Source organism: Lethenteron reissneri, chromosome 9 (assembly GCF_015708825.2).
Source record: "Lethenteron reissneri isolate LAM-NWPU_2019-01 chromosome 9, ASM1570882v1, whole genome shotgun sequence".
NCBI classification, from domain to species: Eukaryota; Metazoa; Chordata; class Hyperoartia; order Petromyzontiformes; family Petromyzontidae; genus Lethenteron; species Lethenteron reissneri.
The window spans coordinates 12,869,158-12,888,531 of NC_083787.1; the positions used below are offsets into that span (position 1 = coordinate 12,869,158).

General features: G+C 57.8%; 1 protein-coding gene across 2 annotated transcripts; it reads left to right on the top strand.

Annotated features, from left to right (window-relative positions):
- Window positions 1-4,356: 4,356 nt before the first annotated feature.
- On the top strand, window positions 4,357-19,118 carry LOC133340285 (neuritin-like). Of its 2 annotated transcripts, none has more exons than XM_061548389.1 (3): window positions 4,357-4,708; window positions 10,086-10,248; window positions 16,188-19,115. In XM_061548389.1, exons 1-3 carry the CDS (start codon window positions 4,651-4,653, stop codon window positions 16,411-16,413), a joined length of 447 nt encoding a protein of 148 aa, XP_061404373.1. In that variant the 5' UTR covers window positions 4,357-4,650; the 3' UTR covers window positions 16,414-19,115. The 2 variants fall into 2 exon arrangements, with proteins under 2 accessions (XP_061404373.1, XP_061404374.1); XM_061548390.1 differs by lacking the exon at window positions 4,357-4,708 and adding an exon at window positions 4,986-5,067 and having other exon boundaries at window positions 16,188-19,118.
- Window positions 19,119-19,374: the final 256 nt, after the last annotated feature.

The following is a 19,374-nucleotide window of genomic DNA, read 5'->3' on the forward strand; positions in this document are numbered from 1 at the left end:
TTGCAGCTGTGATCTGTGGCATTGCAGTGATTGCAGCTGTGATCTGTGGCATTGCAGTGATTGCAGCTGCGATCTGTGGCATTGCAGTGATTGCAGCTGTGATCTGTGGCATTGCAGTGATTGCAGCTGCGATCTGTGTCATTGCAGTGATTGCAGCTGCGATCTGTGTCATTGCAGTGATTGCAGCTGTGATCTGTGGCATTGCAGTGATTGCAGCTGTGATCTGTGTCATTGCAGTGATTGCAGCTGCGATCTGTGGCATTGCAGTGATTGCAGCTGCGATCTGTGGCATTGCAGTGATTGCAGCTGTGATTTGTGGCATTGCAGTGATTGCAGCTGCGATCTGTGGCATTGCAGTGATTGCAGCTGTGATCTGTGGCATTGCAGTGATTGCAGCTGTGATCTGTGGCATTGCAGTGATTGCAGCTGTGATCTGTGGCATTGCAGTGATTGCAGCTGGCGATCTGTGGCATTGCAGTGATTGCAGCTGTGATCTGTGGCATTGCAGTGATTGCAGCTGTGATCTGTGGCATTGCAGTGATTGCAGCTGCGATCTGTGGCATTGCAGTGATTGCAGCTGTGATCTGTGGCATTGCAGTGATTGCAGCTGTGATCTGTGGCATTGCAGTGATTGCAGCTGTGATCTGTGGCATTGCAGTGATTGCAGCTGTGATCTGTGGCATTGCAGTGATTGCAGCTGCGATCTGTGGCATTGCAGTGATTGCAGCTGTGATCTGTGGCATTGCAGTGATTGTGGCATTGCAGTGATTGCGCTGCGATCTGTGGCATTGCAGTGATTGCAGCTGGATCTGTGGCATTGCAGTGATTGCAGCTGTGATCTGTGGCATTGCCAGTGGATTGCAGCTGTGATCTGTGGCATTGCAGTGAGTGCAGCTGTCGATCTGTGGCAGTTGCAGTGATTCAGCTGTGATCTGTGGCATTGCAGTGATTGCAGCTGGATCTGTGGCATGCAGTGATTGCAGCTGCGATCTGTGGCATTGCAGTGATTGCAGCTGTGATCTGTGGCATTGCAGTGATTGCAGCTGTGATCTGTGGCATTGCAGTGATTGCAGCTGTGATCTGTGGCATTGCGTGATTGCAGCTGTGATCTGGGCATTGCAGTGATTGCAGCTGCGATCTGTGGCATTGCAGTGATTGCAGCTGTGATCTGTGGCATTGCAGTGATTGCAGCTGTGATCTGTGGCATTGCAGTGATTGCAGACTGTGATCTGTGGCATTGCAGTTGATTACAGCTGTGATCTGTGGCATTGCAGTGATTGCAGCTGCGATCTGTGGCATTCAAGTGATTGCAGCTGTGATCTGTGGCATTGCAGTGATTGCAGCTGTGATCTTGGCATTGCAGTGATTGCAGCTGGATCTGTGGCATTGCAGTGATTGCAGCTGCTGAATCTGTGGCATTGCAGTGATTGCAGCTGTGATCTGTGGCATTGCAGTGATTGCAGCTGCGATCTGTGGCATTGCAGTGATTGCAGCTGTGATCTGTGGCATTGCAGTGATTGCAGCTGGATCTGTGGCATTGCAGTGATTGCAGCTGTGATCTGTGGCATTGCAGTGATTGCAGCTGTGATCTGTGGCATTGCAGTGATTGCAGCTGCGATCTGTGGCATTGCAGTGATTGCAGCTGCGATCTGTGGCATTGCAGTGATTGCAGCTGCGATCTGTGGCATTGCAGTGATTGCAGCTGTGATCTGTGGCATTGCAGTGATTGCAGCTGTGATCTGTGGCATTGCAGTGATTGCAGCTGTGATCTGTGGCATTGCAGTGATTGCAGCTGCGATCTGTGGCATTGCAGTGGGCTGTACGTTTGAGCTGCGGCACTGTACAGCACACACGTACGTTGCGGGGAATCTGCGCGACGTTAATAATAGCCGCGCGCGCCTCATCGTGCGGACTCGTAGAGGGAGTTGGGGGGGGGTCGGCCGCTGGAGCCCAGGATGGTTGTTTAACCGGTCACGGCAGCGTCTCGACAGACCGCCGACAGCCTCCCGGCACGCAGCGGAGAGCGCCCAGACACTGCGCGCGTTCAGCGGCCGCTCCCGCGGAGCGCTCCTCGCGCCATTAATTAATTAATTAACAATGAGCCTGCTCGCCCCCCCCCCCCCGCCGCACCCCCCCCCCCTACCCCTACACCACTCATCCCTCGCGCGCGACCTCGCGTCCACCTCACTCCTTGGAAGAAAATATATAAATAAATGCAAGTGTCCATTAGCGGGGGCTGGATATGAGATCTTTAGAAGCGCAGAGCCGAACGGCCTCAATAGGCGGGAGCAGCAGCCCTCTCTCGCCCCAACATCACAGCATTCCACCGGCCACTTAATTGCGCAGCGATCGATACCGCGCGTGCTTCTGACATGTAAACGAATAAAGCGCACGGAGCTATAAGGGCGAGCAATTTTTTTTAATAAATATAGATATATATATATATAAACCCATGCGGACGTGTTTTGTTGGCGTATTTCATTATTATGTATGTTTTTGTTTGTTGAATGATTCGCCAGGGAAATATGCGTTTGAGAGAGGAGGAGGAGGGGGAGGGGGGGTGGGGAAATGAAATTCCGATCGCAGTTCGCAGGACCCGGGGTCGCGCCGCTCGGTCCGGCGCATTGATCACGGAACGCAGAGATTGAAACAAAGCCGGTCCGCACAGAGAGAGAGAGCGAGCGAGCGAGCGAGCGAGCGAGAGAGCGAGCGAGAGAGAGAGAGAGCGAGAGAGAGAGCGAACACGTGCACGTCAGTGTCCGGGAGCAGCCTGCCACGCTGGGAGATCGACTGGCTCCTCAGCGGTCGCCACCGACTTGAGCCCAGGGGCCCGTCGGAGCCGGGCGCGAGCTCGGGGAAGGGGTCATTCTTCTTCGTGCTCGCGATGTGCTCGCGATGTGCGTGCGGCAGTGCAGGAGGAGATGGAGAGCAGAGAGAGAGTGAGCGCGAGAGTGAGCGAGAGAGAGTGAGCGAGAGAGAGAGAGCTTCCCGTTTAATATTTGATGCGTACCGCGCGAAGCGTTCATTAAGCCGCGCCTCTTACGTAACCGTTCCGGGTCTAGATCCGAGCCGAGCTGCTCGCGTTGCGAGCTGCACTCATTGTTCGCAATGCACATTATATACGTACACACTGTATACATAAATGCAAAGAAGCCCCGTGTAGCCTTTAACAGGCTTTTGGGGCAAGTGCTGTTAGCGAGTATCACCGATGAAGGCCGATACCGGCACACGAGGGGGTGGGTTGCCAGAACCACGCCCGGCCGCCTTTGTCTCCAATTGGCGATGTTTACTACACACTGCACCAGGTACTCATTTGAGATTAAGTCGACCTAGTGGAGGCCCAGGACTTGTTAAGATGATCGTCACTGATGCGAGCCCGAAGCGGGAATCGAACTCGGAGCGTACGTGTTCGTATCGCAAGCGCGCTAACCGCTGCACTGCCGCCCCCCCCCACACACACATATATATATAACACACACACACCTACACACGTCGCGTGCGCGTCATACACACGAGCAGGCAAGCGCTCGGATGATTCATCCGCCACCTGTTCAGGATCAACTCCCGTCCCCTGATCCCGTGCTGCCCTTGTGGAGCTTCGCCCCCCGCCCTCCCCCAAAGCTGCCCCGCGCCGCGCTGCGAACGCGGCGCGGGGCAGCATGGGACGGAGTCCCCGAGACTCGGGCTCCGCTGCTTAAACGCGCAACGAGTCCTAACGCTCGCGTCGTCAGGCGCAGAGGAATAAAATGGCACACACCCACGGCAAAGTGTGCTCGCCTGCAGCGTCGTCACCCTCACGCCGCAATGGAGGAGTTCGACTGCGCGTTGTTGTTGCCCCCTGAATAGTTGGCTTCAGAACAAAACCAACATTTGGGGTCTCGCTGTTAAAACGCCTCCAACCCCCCCCCCCCTCTCTTAGCCAATCTATCCCTCTCGCGCGCATCATCGGCACGTGCAGGCGCGGGCCGTCGTGATGAGAATCAAGGAACGTTATTTGGTCTTCATCGCCCGAGTGGAATCACCGCTCGTGGATTAACGACTTCATTCGGGGGGAGGGGCGAAGATGAAGGCGCTAAAGGCGCCATACTCCGCCTGACGTCAGCGGGCACGCGCCTCCTCGTGCACGCGCACACGGGGCGCGAGGACACGAGCACGCGCGCAAGCGGGGGTTGGATTTGAGGCGGGGGAGGAGGCGGGGGGGGGAATCATCGCGTGCGCACCCGAGACCCGCGCGCCCACGCGGCGGCGTCACAACGCGGATTCTTAACGCGCGCGCGCACGCGCCTCGTGCACGGAGACGGGGGCCCGGCCGCGCACGCGCCGCGCGCAAGGGGGAGGGAGGGAGGGAGGGGAGGCGAGGAGGGAGGCGAGGAGGGAGTCCAAATCCCGCGCGGACGCGAGCGCCTTCAGCACCGGGGCCGCGGCTCGCTCGGGCCACCACCGCCACTGCGAACGAGTGGCGACCGAGGCGCAGAGAGGAACGAGGGCCGTCGCTTGTCCAGGCGCTCTCCCCGCGCCGGGTCCGCGTGTCCCTGCGCGCTCCCCACCACCACCACTACCACCACCACAACCTCTTCCCGCCCCCGATTTGTTTTTTTTTCCGCGCGAGACTCTCGCCGTGCCCGGGCCCATGCAGGTAGCTCAAGGACGATGGCTTGCACCGCCCTGCGCTCGGCCTCTTTCCTCCTAGCGCTCGCATTCCGTTTCGGTGAGTGTCGCTGCCGCGGTTGCCGGCGCGGAGAATGGAACGAGAGAGAGCGAGCGAGAGTGGAACGCGAGAGCGAGAGAGAGCGAGCGAGCGACAGCGTGAGACGCGGGCTCGCCGCCGTTGGGCGTCCATTCAACAAGTCCGTGTGGGGTGAAGCGCCTCGCGCCTCGTCGGTGTCAGTGCCTGAGCCGCTCCGGTGCCGCGCGCCTCTCATCCCAGCTGCGCGCGGAGCCGAGGCGCAGCGCGATCGGCTCGGCTGATTGAAGTCGCTTCCTTGCGCCGTCTTTTATTCATGAGACGAGCGCCCTGCGACCCTGGAAGAGCACAGCTCCTTGCGTCACGCGTGCGCCTCCCCCGCGGTCAGCATATTTACTACTACTACTGTTATTGTTGTGATCGTGATTATTACCGCTGCTGCTGCTGCCGCCGCCGCTATTCACGAAAGAACATACGCGGGGAGCCTGCCCCGATCGCGTGAACTGCTCGCGAGAGCGCGGTGGTGACACCCACACGCCGTGGCTCGGGCAGCGAACTCGGACACGGAAAGCGCCGGTTCGCGTTGGGCAGCTGCAGCGGCTGCGTTCGGCGATCATTTACAGCAGCAGAGCAGCAGTAGCTACCGTCTCCTTGTCCGCCGGGTGTTTTTTTCTATAGGAATAACGAATGGCGAATCGATGAATCGCGGACGTTGCGAGATGCATCATCCAGGGGGGGGGGGGTCAATCGGCGCGCGCGTGAGCGCCAGGGATCGCTCTAGGCCGAGTCCCCACTCGAGGCCGAGTCGCTGCCGCGCTCCGTTTCAACGAAAGCGGAACTCCGGCGCGTCGCGATCGTCAACGGAGCCGTCGCCGCGTGGCGTGCGGAGCGCACGGAGCGCGCCGTGGGCCGCGACGACTCGGCCGCGTCCCTCATCCAGGGAGCCGTTTCGCGTTTACACTTACGACGTTTAAATTCCCGGTTATATTATTTATCTTTACCTCTTACAGTATTTCTTCGTAGTGGAATTATTATTATTGTTTAAATCTCGATGTTATGTAATTCCATCAGCGATGTCGCTTTAAATTAATTCTCTTCGCGTGGTGCCATGTTATCTTCACGATGACGCACTATTTGATCGTCGTCATTCGATCCTGGCTATCGTGGACCGGTGCCTCCTCACACTGGCACGGTGTTGTGATATATTCATCGATGGCGGATTCATTCGCCCCGTGTCACGTTCATCCTGAAGTCGCGCGATGCGGCCGGCGACGCACGCGCGGCCTCTTTGACTCGGAGATAACGGAGACACGGCAGACGAGGGGACGGGGGGACGGGACACGGGAGACGAGGGGACGGGACACGAGAAACGGGAGACACGGGAGACGAGGGGACGGGACACGAGACACGGGAGACGAGGGGACGGGACACGAGACACGGGAAATCCCGGGACGGGACACGAGACACGGGAGACACGGGAGACGAGGGGACGGGACACGAGACACGGGAGACGAGGGGACGGGACACGAGACACGGGAAATCCCGGGACGGGACACGAGACACGGGAGACGAGGGGACGGGACACGAGACACGGGAGACGAGGGGACGGGACACGAGACACGGGAGACGCGGGAGACGAGGGGACGGGACACGAGACACGGGAGACGAGGGGACGGGACACGAGACACGGGAGACACGGGAGACGAGGGGACGGGACACGAGACACGGGAGACGCGAGACACGGGAGACACGAGACACGGGAGACACGAGACACGGGAGACACGAGACACGGGAGACACGGGGGGGGGGGGTACACGCGCCTTCTCCGTGTAAATCCGCTTTCGCCGCGGTCTTCTGCCAGGGTCGCCGAGTCGCCGTTCGCCGCCCGCCGTCTCCCGGCTCTTTCTTTCGCTCCTCGCTCGAGCCTCCGTCTCGTAGCGACCCCCCCCCCCCCCCCACGAGAATCGCACGCGGCTCCGCAGGCACGCGCGGGGAGGCGGGGTGGAAGGGGAGGGGGTCAGGTCGCGTCTGGGGGTCGCGCTGATCTTCGTGTCGAGGCGGTGGCAGCAGAGGAGGTCGCGACCCCTGGCGCTCCTCTCAAACGCGTCCGGACGTCGAGGTCGCGTACAGTATTTTGAAAGTTCACACGCGCAGGTCCATTACAGGAGGTTAATACACGGCGTGGGGAGGGAGGGGATGCGAGAGGAGGAAGGGGGGGGGTGTAAAGACCGAGAGAGTATTTATTCATCTCAGGTGAAGTGAACAAATACGCTGCATCATCAATTAGCTCGTGAGCGACTGTCCGGGAGAATATTGAATGGAGGGGCACGGTCCACGCTGCGGGCCGGCGCTGATGATGCGCTGCTCGGGTCTCTCTCGGTCTGTCTCTCTCTCTCTTTGTCTCACTGTATCTATTTCTGTCTCTCTCTCTGTCTCTCTCCCTGTGTCTCTCTCCCTTCCTCGTTGGATCATCTCGGTGCGGTTATTCATTCTAAATATTTTTTTGTTCAAGAAAAAAAATGGAAGTGTCGGATTGAAATGGCGATGACAGGGAGCTCGACGTTGAATGCGGCTATTTGGTAAAGCAGGAGAGAACGTCAACGTCGTAGACACAACTACTACATAAGCTGCTACGCACACATACAATATCTGCGCACGTAAATATATATATACACACGCAAATACAAAGATCCCCCGTATAACCTAAACAGAAATGTTGTTAGCGAGCGTCTATGAAACCTGGCAAGCATAAACAGCCACACACACGAATACACACAAATGCACTCTACATGCACACGCATACACAGAAGCATACACACGACGTGTGTGTATGTATACACAGATACGCACTCATACGCACGCACATACAAAGACATACAAACTGATATTATATACATATATATACAGATAATCTCCAGTTATTAGATCATGAACAGGAATCGAATTCGGTGACCCCGGGTTAGTAACGCAGTGCGCAACCACTCCACTACCGCTCCCCATACGAAGACAAAGATCCCCCGTATAACCTTGACAGACTGTTGAGGCAAGTGCTGTTAGCGAGCACCTGTGAAGGCCGGCGCGGCACGCGACGAGGCCGCCTTCGTCCCCCTCGTGGCGATCGCGCCACGTACTCATTTGAGGCTGAGTCGACCTAGAGGAGGAGGCACATGATCGGTCCAAATAATTAATCGTCACTGGCGTTAGCCGTGAACGGGAATTGAACCCGGGTGGCCAGATTCATAGTGCAGTGCGCTAACCACTACACCACCGCTCCACACTCTACACACACACAAACACATACACACAGACAAACACACATACACACACAAACAAACACATACACCCACACAAACACACATACACACGCACAAACATACAAACACACACACAAACACAGACAAACACACACACATGCACACACACAGACACACAAACACACACACACATAGAGGAGCATGCACGCACAACCGCGTACGGTACTGTACTCGCAACACCCGATGTGCAATGAATCCAAGGCAGGGAAGAGAGGGGTCTGTCCCGGGGGTCCCCGCTTCCCCCCCCACCTCCCCGGAACGATGGGCGAGGAGACGACAGGGATGGCGCCTCGCGTGCACTGGGGTGGGTGAGTGAGTGAGCGAGTGAGTGAGTGGGTGAGCGAGTGAGTGAATGAGTGGGTGAGCGAGTGAGTGAGTGAGCGAGTGAGTGAATTAGTGGGTGAGGGAGTGAGTGAATGAGTGGGTGAGCGAGTGAGTGAATGAGTGGGTGAGCGAGTGAGTGAGTGAGCGAGTGAGTGAATTAGTGGGTGAGGGAGTGAGTGAATGAGTGGGTGAGCGAGTGAGTGAATGAGTGGGTGAGCGAGTGAGTGTACGTGGCTGCGCGCTGAGGCTATTGCGCCGTGCTCCGAACCCGGCCACCCGAGTTCGATTTCCGCTCACGACCAAATAACAAGGGGGGATCATTTCAACCGTTTCTGGGCCGCCCCTAAAGTCGATTCAGCCTCAAACAGAGCACCTTATGTGGTGTGTAAAACATCAGCACCGGCGAGACAAAGGCGGCCGGGAAATGGTGTAGGACACCCACCCCCTCGTGTGCCGTTCCGGCCTTCACAGGTGCTCGCTAATAGCCCTTGCCCCAACAGGCCGTTAAAGGCTACACGTGGGAGCTTTGTCTATGTGACTGCGTACATATGTCAGTGCATTATTCAGGGTGCGTGTAAATGTGACTGTGGGAGTGGGTGTACATGTGCGTGTGTGTGCGTGTATGTGACACGTGCGTGTGTGTGCGTGTATGTGACACGTGCGTGTGTGTGCGTGTATGTGACACGTGCGTGTGTGTGCGTGTATGTGTATGTGACACGTGCGTGTGTGTGTTCGCGTTTGCGTGCGTGTGTGTGACACGTGGGGGCATGTAACCTGGCGCGCGTGTACATTGTACATTTGTGCTTGTAAACGCGCGTGTGAATTTTAGTGCGTGGAGGTGTTGGTTCGTATTGATGCGCGTGTCGTGCACTTGACGACGCGTGTGTGAGTGTGTGTGAGGGTGTGTGAGTGTGTGTGAGGGTGTGTGAGTGTGTGAGTGTGTGTGAGGGGGGGGAGCGGTACTGTAGCGGTTAGCGCTACGCTACGAACCCGACGAAACGAGTTCGATTCCCGCTCACGGTCAACGTCGGTGACAGTTTATCTGAACCGGTCCTGGGCCTCCCCTAGGGTCGACTCAGCCTCAAATGAGTACCTGGTGCGATGTGTAAAACATCGCCACTGGGGAGACAAAGGCGACCGGGCGTGGTGTTGGCCACCCGCCCCCCTCGTGCCGGCCTTCATAGGTGCTCGCCAACAGCACTTGCCCCAACATTCTCTCAAGGCTATACGGGGGTTCTTTGTCTACGTGCGCGTGAGTGTGCACGACGGGCGCGCGCCTGCTGCACCGCAGGACCGCTCCACGGCTCCTCTTTGTGCTGCTGCTGCTGCTGGCGACTCGCGACTCGCGCGTACACCGCGACAGCTGGCGCCACGTGTACAAGTGTCTGTGTGGGGGGGGGGGTGTTTTTGGCTCCGTGCCCGTGGTTTCAACATTAGTGCCTCGAACAACATAAACCGCGCGCAGCATTAATCCACTGCGCTCCTACATCTGTCACGCCATCTTGGGCTGTCCGCGTCGGCGGAGAGAGATGGAGAGAGCGCCACTGAGAGATAAATGGAGAGAGAGAAAGAGATGTCGCCTCTCCACACTCTCTCCCACGCTCTCTCCCCACCACCACGGCCGCTTCAATACAGACGCGACCCTGACCGACCCGGGGGAAGACCCCCTCGTACAACCCCCCCGGGGGGATGGAAGAGGAGGGGTGGCTTCGTTTTGTCTGATCTCTTCCCCTCCCCCCACCCCGCTCACCTCACCTCGCCAGCGCTGTGCCAGGACCGGGGGAACGAGGTGATCGAGGCGGCCGCGCCGGGCCGCTGCGACGCCTTCTACGCGGGCCTCTCGGGCTGCCTGCACCGCCTGGGAGACCACCTGAACCGCGTGCGGCCCGACATGGACGAGAGCCACGCGGTCACCACGCTCTGCAAGTAGGGGGCGCGCGCCCGGCACGGGCACCCCACACCGCCCCGGCACCCGACGGCCGAGATCACACGTGGGGGGAGTAGTGCTCTTAGCGAGCAGAACCTATGCAGGCCGGCACGGCACGCACATTACTGTTAGTGAGTACTTATACAGGCCGGCACGGAATACGAGGGAGTGGGTAGCCAGTACCACACCCGGCCGCCTTTGTCTCCCTCGTGACGATGTGTACACACACCGCACCGGGTGCTCGTTTGAGGCTGAGTCGACGTAGGTGAGGCCCAGGACTGTTCCAGATAAACGCGTTGGTCGTGAGCGGGAATCGAACTCGGGTCGACGGGTTCGTAGCGCAGTGCGGCATCGCTCCCCACATGGGCATGGGCTCGCTGGCCCCACCAACGCAGAGACGCACCGAGACGCAGCGATGTTTTCTACCGGCCATGTTGTCTTCGCGTCTCCCTTTCTTTGCCTTCTTCTTCTTCCTCGCATAGCCGAAGAGGGATCGGGGCCGGAGCCGTGATGCTGGGACCAGAGTCCCCGTACGCGGGTCTGGGTCTCCCTACCCACGTGGGTCTCAGTCACCCAGTCGCTCCGCACGCGTTCGGGGACTCTCTCATTGGCTTTGGATCCCGCGCACTGACCTGGGTATCTGCGCACGGCTCAGCTCCGCGTGCCCTCCTGAATCCGGCTCCTGAATCCGGCTCCTGAATCCGGCTCCACGCTCAGTCCCTCTGCGCTGCGACGGGGAGTCGCCGTGGAGCGTTGCAACGCGGCGAGGGTCGCGACAAAATCGCCGCGACCCCGCGCTTCAGCGGCGCAGATTCAGACCGGCAATGAATTTGTCATTTAATTCGCTGTATCGCGCTCGTATTTAAGGACAAAACGCATTTTTATATAATAAAAAAAATTATACCGCAGTCGGGTGCTGCCTATAAATAATGCATGCGGGTATCCGAGGAATAAATTACGATGAATTATGCAGCCGCTGCTCCCCGTTGCTGTGAGGACGCTGGTGCGGTGAGGCGCGTGCAGGATCAGCAGCAGCACCCGCAAGCACCAGTAGCATCAGCAGCAGCATCAGCAGCACCAGTTGCATCAGCAGCACCAGTTGCATCAGCCGCACCAGCAGTAGCATCAGCAGCACCAGTAGCATCAGCAGCACCAGTTGCATCAGCAGCACCAGCAGTAGCATCAGCAGCATCAGCAGCACCAGTAGCATCAGCAGCATCAGCAGCACCAGTTGCATCAGCAGCACCAGTTGCATCAGCAGCACCAGCAGTAGCATCAGCAGCACCAGTAGCATCAGCAGCACCAGTTGCATCAGCAGCACCAGCAGTAGCATCAGCAGCATCAGCAGCACCAGTAGCATCAGCAGCATCAGCAGCACCAGTTGCATCAGCAGCACCAGCAGTAGCATCAGCAGCACCAGTAGCATCAGCAGCTCCAGTTCCATCAGCAGCACCAGTTGCATCAGCAGCACCAGCAGTGGCATCAGCAGCACCAGTTGCATCAGCAGCATCAGCAGCACTAGTTGCATCAGCAGCATCAGCAGCACCAGTAAGCGCCAGCAGCACCAGTTGCATCAGCAGCACCAGTAAGCGCCAGCAGCAGCAGCATCAGCAGCACCAGTAAGCGCCAGCAGCACCAGCAGCAGAACCCCGTAGGTGGTGGAGTCAGCGTGAAGCCGGGGGGGGGGGGGTCTCCGCGCCGAGCGCGCTCGCCCAGGGCGACAGCACGAGGCCGCGAGTCGCGCGCGGCGCGTGACACGCGGCCCGGACAGAGAGTCGTCGACTCGGCGAGACGCGCGCATCGAACATCGGCGCGCGTTCGGTGTCCCGATTATTTTCTATTCCTACTTTTAACGAAACGCAAAATGAGTTGTGCACGGCAGTCCCACGGGAGACGCAAGCTCTCGCCAAACGGTGTTCGATAAAATCGATTATTAAATCGATGTTTGCGATTCGATTGTCACAAATTGGGGGGGGGGAGGAGATCCTATGGGGATCGTCTCGAGGCCGTTTGTGAGCGCCGCATCTGACACGGGGGCGCTCGGGTCGCGGTCTCAGTGCGGCGGTTGCGCGGCTCGCGGCCTGCGGCGTTCGTTGGGGTCCGTGGACTCGCCGTGACTGCGACGCCCGCGGACTGTCGGAGCGATGGTCTCCTCCTCGTCCACACGGCCTCGTTCGCGCTCCACAGCGGACTAGGCCGTCCGCTGCTCCACCGGCCCCGTCTCTCGACTCGTTGTCTATCGAGTGGCCAACTCACCGATTTGTTTCCATGTTTATTCGGCTTCGTTTTACTCCGTTGTCTATGATGAGTACATACCGTAGAGCTACGTGTGTGTATGTTCGTTCGTATGTTTATGATGTATTCGTCGAATTGTCAGTAGGCGGGCTATTTATACGTCTCTATATATATCTGGTTGTATCTTGTATCGTTCTATTTTGACAAGTGTTTGCGTATTTATGTTTAATAAGTACCTGTATGTCTATATCTTAGTCTTCCTTTGCTGAAAATGTTCGCTACTTGTTTATCTTTCTGTGTCTCGATGCAATCGCCTCGTGCCGGGTCCGTGAGCGCGTGGGCGGTGGGGGGGTCTCCTCGGCGGATCCCCCAATAGGGGGGTTCCCGCTCCCCTCCGCACCCCCCATCACTCCCCACCCACGCGTCCCGGGATATACAATGCCGTGGAGCTGCTGCTGTTGTATGCAGGCCCCGTGTATAATAATAATAATATGAAGAGTATCCTCGCACTCGCCGCACTCACTGACGCAGCAACATGCCCGCACAAAGACGAGCACCCCCCCCCCCCCGTGTCGCCATCGCAAGGTGCTGCTTGCGAGTTCCTTGCGCCCACACACAGAGACAGAATATAACCTTGGTGAGCGGTGGGGACAAGTGCTGTTAGTGAACACCTACGGAGGGCGGCATTGTGGCACACGAGGGGGGCGGGTGGGTGGCCAGCACCACGCCCGACCGCCTTTGTCTCCCCAGTGCGATGTTTTTACACGCCGGGCCAGATACTCGTTTGAGGCTGAGTCGACCTAGTGGAGACCCAGGACTGGTTCAGATAATCGTCACTGGTGTTGGCTGTAGGCGGCAGGATCGTGGCGCAGTGCCGCCACGCTACCGTCCCCCACGTCCATGCGCATATACGCAACGACACATGCACAGAGGCACACACACGGGTGCATATGTGTAGACATATATACAAAGACAAAGATCCCCCGTATAGCCTGTAACAGACGGTTGGGGCAAGTACTGTTGGCGAGCACCTATAAAGGTCAGAACGGCACACGAGGGTGTGGATGGCCAGCACCAAGCCCTGCCGCCTTTGTCTCCCCAGTGGTGATCTTTACTACACATCGAACCATTTGAGTCTGAGTCGACCTAGGGAACGCCCAGGACCGGTTCAGATAATCGTCACTGATTTTGGCCGTGAGCGGGAATCGAACTCGGGTCGCCAGGTTCGTAGCGCAGCGCGCTAACCGGTAGTGTAGTACTGCTCCCCACGACACATATATACACACACACGTGTATGTATACACACACGGGTACACGCACACACACACGGACACACACACGTGTATGTATACACACACGGGTACACGCACACACACGTGTATTATATACACACACGGGTACACGTACACACACACGTGTATATATGTGTGTACACACACGGGTATACGCACACACACACACGTGTATATATACACACGCGGGTACACGCACACACACACGTGTAAATATGTATGTACACACACACGTGTATATATGTATGTACACACACGGCTACACGCACACACACACGTGTATATATGTATGTACACACACACGTGTATATATGTATGTACACACACACACACGTGTATGTATGTATGTACACACACGGCTACACGCACACACACACACGTGTATATATGTATGTACACACACGCGCGAAATTCATTCTCTTTTAATCAACAACCCTGGGATTCAGGTCTAATTAATGAATGAATCTCAGGCCTGCGCGTAATTTTACCCATTCATTGCGTAATAGACAGCAGCTATTAATATCGCTCATTAATACATTTAAAATACAACGTGAACAACTATAATAAAAAGGCACGTGTGTATGCTCCAGTCAGAGCGTCGTAGTAATAACAACCATATAACAGCAATTACAATACAATATTTAACAGCCGCTATAATAATGGAGGCGCGCGGCTCTAATCGGTAAAAAAACGGAACGAGGGGAACGGCACGGGGAGCTGAGGAATGAGAGCGGCGAAGCTGCGGGGAGGGATCTTAGAGACGAGCGGCGAGGGGCTGAAGAAGGCCGCGCGTAGCGGGGGGGGGGGTGCCTGGATGATGGTCGTACAGGCGGCGGAGCGGCTGAGCTCTCGCCTCGCGCGCCGCGATTGGAGTCGAGGTCCAGGACCCCGTATCCCGTTAAGCGCTCCCCGGGGGGTCGCGGGGTTGGGTGAGTTGGGGGGGGGGGGGTGTCACGGGGTTGGAGTTGTGGGGGGGGGGGGGTACCACATCGTTAATCAGGAATAAACGCGCTCACGGCCGCTTGTCTCGGGGGGGGGGGGGGGGGCAGCCACAGCCGGCGGGGCTCCTCCGTTTGGACGCGGGGCCGCACGTCGTGGAATCGCCACGGCCATGTGCGGCTCTGTGTTGGGCCGTGTCGCCAAGGGTTGCGGAAGTGGATGGGCCCGAGCGCTCACTCATCACCGCTCCGCGCGTGGGCCGTGATGATGATGATGATAAAAATAGATCTCACGTGGAGGCTACCGATCATCGCCCCCAAGGCGTCTACAGAAGAGACGGCGATTCTCAGTGGCGATGACCTGGATGCGATGTCTCCCCCCTCCCCACCCCAACACGCTGTCACATTATTTAGGATAACTCGATTATTTTTGGAGCGCGCGATGGCAGCCGCGGTGAGGTTCAGGAAACTCGATGCAAATGTCAAGGTCTGCCGATGCTGCTGCTCGCCACGCTGAGAAGGCTTCAGCAGACAGAGACGCAATTCGCGTCGTGCCGCTGCTGCTCGGTTGAAGGAGCTCAGCCCACAGTGGGATTGCTGTGGGGTCCAGCAAAATTAGTTTAATTTACACACGCACACAGACTTCACACACACACATATATATACATATTGTCTTGTAAATTGATACGCATAGACGTATTTTAACACGTACGTTTATGTACATACATGCTAAAATAATTGTATACACACGTACGTAAATACAAAGGTAGATGATGCATACACATTATCAAGGCATAGTAATCTGCACACAGACGAAGCTTGTGATAATTCACACGGCAGCGTTTCGATTCACAGATCTCGAGTCGTCTTCTTCGCGTTGTGCGGATTAGTTTTCACCTTGGGCGGGCATGCGACATCGATGCGCATCTTGCGTACACTTCACAAAATGCTCGCCATAACTTGAGGAATAATCGTTTATGTTTTAAGTCTCATTAGCAGCTTATTTTCCAGTTAATATTGGCGATGCAATCTGCTCTTACCAATTAAAGAATTACAGAGGACACATTACATCTTACAAGCCACACAAGACAAAGATCCCCCGTGTAGCCTTAACAGACTGTTGGGGCAAGTGCTGTTAGCGAGCACCTCTGAAGGTCGGCAAGGCACACGAGGGGGGTGGGTGGCCAGCACCACGCCCGGCCGCCTTGTCTCCCTAGTGGCGATGTTTTACGCACCGCACCAGATAGTCATTTGAGGCTGAGTCGACCTAGGGGAGGGCGCCCACAACCGGTTCAGATAATCATCACTGGTGTCTGCCGTGAGCGGGAATCGAACCCGGGTCGCCAGGTTCGTAGCGCAGCGCGCTAACCGCTGCACCACCGCTCCCCGCCTTGACGCACCCACACGCACGCCCGAGCCGCTCGCTCATCGCGCGCTCTGTGTCACCCCCCCCCATCACCCCCGCGGCCGCAGGCACTGGGAGGAGTTCCAGGCGTGCTCAGTGGCCGCCATTTCCGACTGCCAGAAGGGTGCCACGGACACGTGGAAGTCGCTGGCGAAGGACATGCGGAAGCTGAAGTTCAAGGGGAACATGTACGCGCTGTGCGACAAGGGCAGCAGCGCGGCCACGCGGGGCCTCGTCGCACCGCTGGCGCTGCTCGTCCCCCTCGCCGCCGCCTGGTTGCAGCTCGCGCTGTGACGGTCACACGCACACGCCAGAGCCCCCCCCCCCCCACCCCCCCTCGAGGTCCGGGTTTTCGGGGGGTGAGGGGGGATTCCACCCCTTCTCCTCCGCCCCTCCCCCCGTACTCCACCCGACGCGCGAGAGACGACTCCCACCCCCCCCCCCCCACATCATTCTTCCCCGATCCCCATCCCGCGCGCAAGGTGGCCCACGTCTCACGCCGCCGTCATTCACCCGCACGGGGAGAGGAGGAGGAGGAGAAGGGGGGTGCGACAATTCTCCTTAAGCCACGCCACTGTCGAGGGGTAGGGGGAGCGAGCCCCCCCCCCTCCCCCGGAAACTCTGTGGACGTTAAAACTCACAAAGCAATCGAGCACAGAAGGGGGCTGGCGGCGGCGAGTCCGGAGAGAAGCGCCACAAATTGGGAGGCGGCACAGAGACGCGCCCGGTGCGGGTTTGTATTGAGCAGCGGCGTGGCGGAGGAGGCGAATGCGGCGACGAGGAGGCGCGTTGGTAAAGACGTTGATTGTAGAACTCACGGGGGGGTTACAAGCTCGTGCTGTGTGCTCCACGGGGAGACGGCGGCTGGGTTCGTGAGGCCCCGCGCGTGCCCGTCCTGGCCGGGGCACGCGCGCCTGGGGACGCGCCGCGCTCCGGGATGCCCGGCGCCGTGCGAGGGATCGAGAAGCGTGGGGGGGGGGGGGGTGAGAGAGAGCGCGCCAGGCAGATTGTGAGTTGCCGAGTAAGCGAGTGAGAGAGACAGCGAGCTAGTGAGGAGGAGTGTGAGGGATGAGAGGGAGAAGAAGAGAGGGAGCAAGTGAGGAGGAGTGTGAGGGATGAGAGAGGGAGAGAGTGAGCAAGTGAGGAGGAGTGTGAGGGATGAGAGGGATAGGAAGAGAGGGAGCAAGTGATGAGTGAGAGGGATGAGAGAGGGAGAGAGAGAGTGAGCTGTGAGCTAGTGAGGAGGAGTGTGAGAGACAGAGAGAGCCCTGAAGGATCTCGCGTTGCGCGGGGCACACGGGGGGGGGGGGGCTGTCTGCTCGTGTCCCACGCTCGTTCACGTCTCTTCTTCATCGCGTTTCCATGGAAAATTATGTTTTGAGCGACGCTCCCCCACGACACCACCACTCCCACCGCATGCGCCACTCACTCCGCGCCGCCTCCTCCTCCGCGGGGGTCCCGACGCCGGACGCGTCCGAAGCGAATGTCGATGTGCGTGTGTGCCCCCCCCCCTTCCTCTTTGTCTCGAGAGTCGTTCCCGGGGTCGGTGCCTCCTCGTCGTCGTCGTCGGTGTTAACTCGTTCCGTGTGTTCCGTTGTCGTCCAGTCGTCGTCTTTTACATTTGAAGGTGTGCGGCCTGAAACGCGTGTGGGGAAGTGGGGGGGATAATTACACACAAAAACATGCAACTAGTTCTATATGAGAAAAAAAATAGATTATATGAGATGCTATACGAATACATAACACGTGCGTGGATCGGTGGGAGGGTGTCCTATTCCGAACAAAGGTGTACAGTTTTTAAACAACAGATGGATTATATAATTGCAAGCAATAAATAGCCGTGGTCCCGGACAGTCACGGGCTCCATGATAATGATGACACTAACAGCGGTGATGGTGGTGATGGTGATGATGGTGGTGATGTTGGTGGTGCTGGTGGTGCTGGTGATTCGCCGTGGGGCGCGCGCCTGAACTCGCTCCCGACTCGGACTCCCATCAGAAATCCGCGGAAGCCCCTGACTCCCATCAGAAATCCGCGGAAGCCCCTGACTCCCATCAGAAATCCGCGGTAGCCCCTGACTCCCATCAAAAATCCGTGGAAGCCCCTGACTCCCATCAGAAATCCGCGGAAGCACCTGACTCCCATCAGAAATCCGCGGAAGCACCTGACTCCCATCAGAAATCCGCGGAAGCCCCTGACTCCCATCAGAAATCCGCGGTAGCCCCTGACTCCCATCAGAAATCCGTGGAAACCCCTGACTCCCATCAGAAATCCGCGGAAGCCCCTGACTCTCATCAGAAATCCGCGGAAACCCCTGACTCCCATCAGAAATCCGCGGAAGCCCCTGACTCCCATCAGAAATCCGCGGAAGCCCCTCGTCTCACTCTAAGTATCACGTCCGATGGTCTCCAGTGGTGGCGGTGGAGTCGTTAAACTAAACCGCACGCTCAGCTCCAACAGAACAAGCGTCAGTAAAGCGAAGTTTCTCGGGCCTTGGCGGGCTATAGGAGGACCGCGGTGGGGGAGGTGAGGGGAGAGGGGGGGCCTGTTGATGTCCAGGCGAGCGCACGGCTCGAGGACACCACGGGAGGGACGTAGTGCGCGTTCGCAGAGACAACCCCAGCGAGAGCCGCCCGGGCCGCCGTTGGCTTCTTTTTCGTTCCTTTCCTTTGCAGGTTTTTTTTTTTACTCGCAGAGACGCGGACGGCGGCTCCCCTTCAGAGGTGACGCCGCGTGGAAACCCCCCATGGCGCTTTGCGACGTTTGCGAACCACGAATGTTGCGCACTTTACTTCGGTTTGTCCCCTCGTCGTGTACGAGTCGGCCGAGTGTGAACATTTCCTCTTCATGAAATATAAAACTATTATTTTAACGCGTGCGTCGCTCTCTCACTCACTCGCTCGCTCTCTGATCCGATGTGTGTGTGTGTCTATGTGTGTCTTTGGGGAGCGGTAGTGTAGCGGTGAGCGCACTGCGCTACAAATCTGGCCACCCGGGTTCCATTCAAGCTCACGGCCAACACCAGCGGTGATTATCTGAACCGGTTCTGGGCCCTCTCCTATGTCGACTCAGCCTCAAATGAGTAGCTTGGAGTGGTGTGCAAACATCGCTACTAGGGAGACAAAGACGGCCGGGTGTGGTGTTGGCCACCCACCCTCTCGTGTGCAGTGCCGGCCTTAATAGGTTACTCGTTAAGGCTACACGGGGGATCTTAGTCGTCGTAGCGTGCGCGTGTCCACCGACGCTCAGTGACCG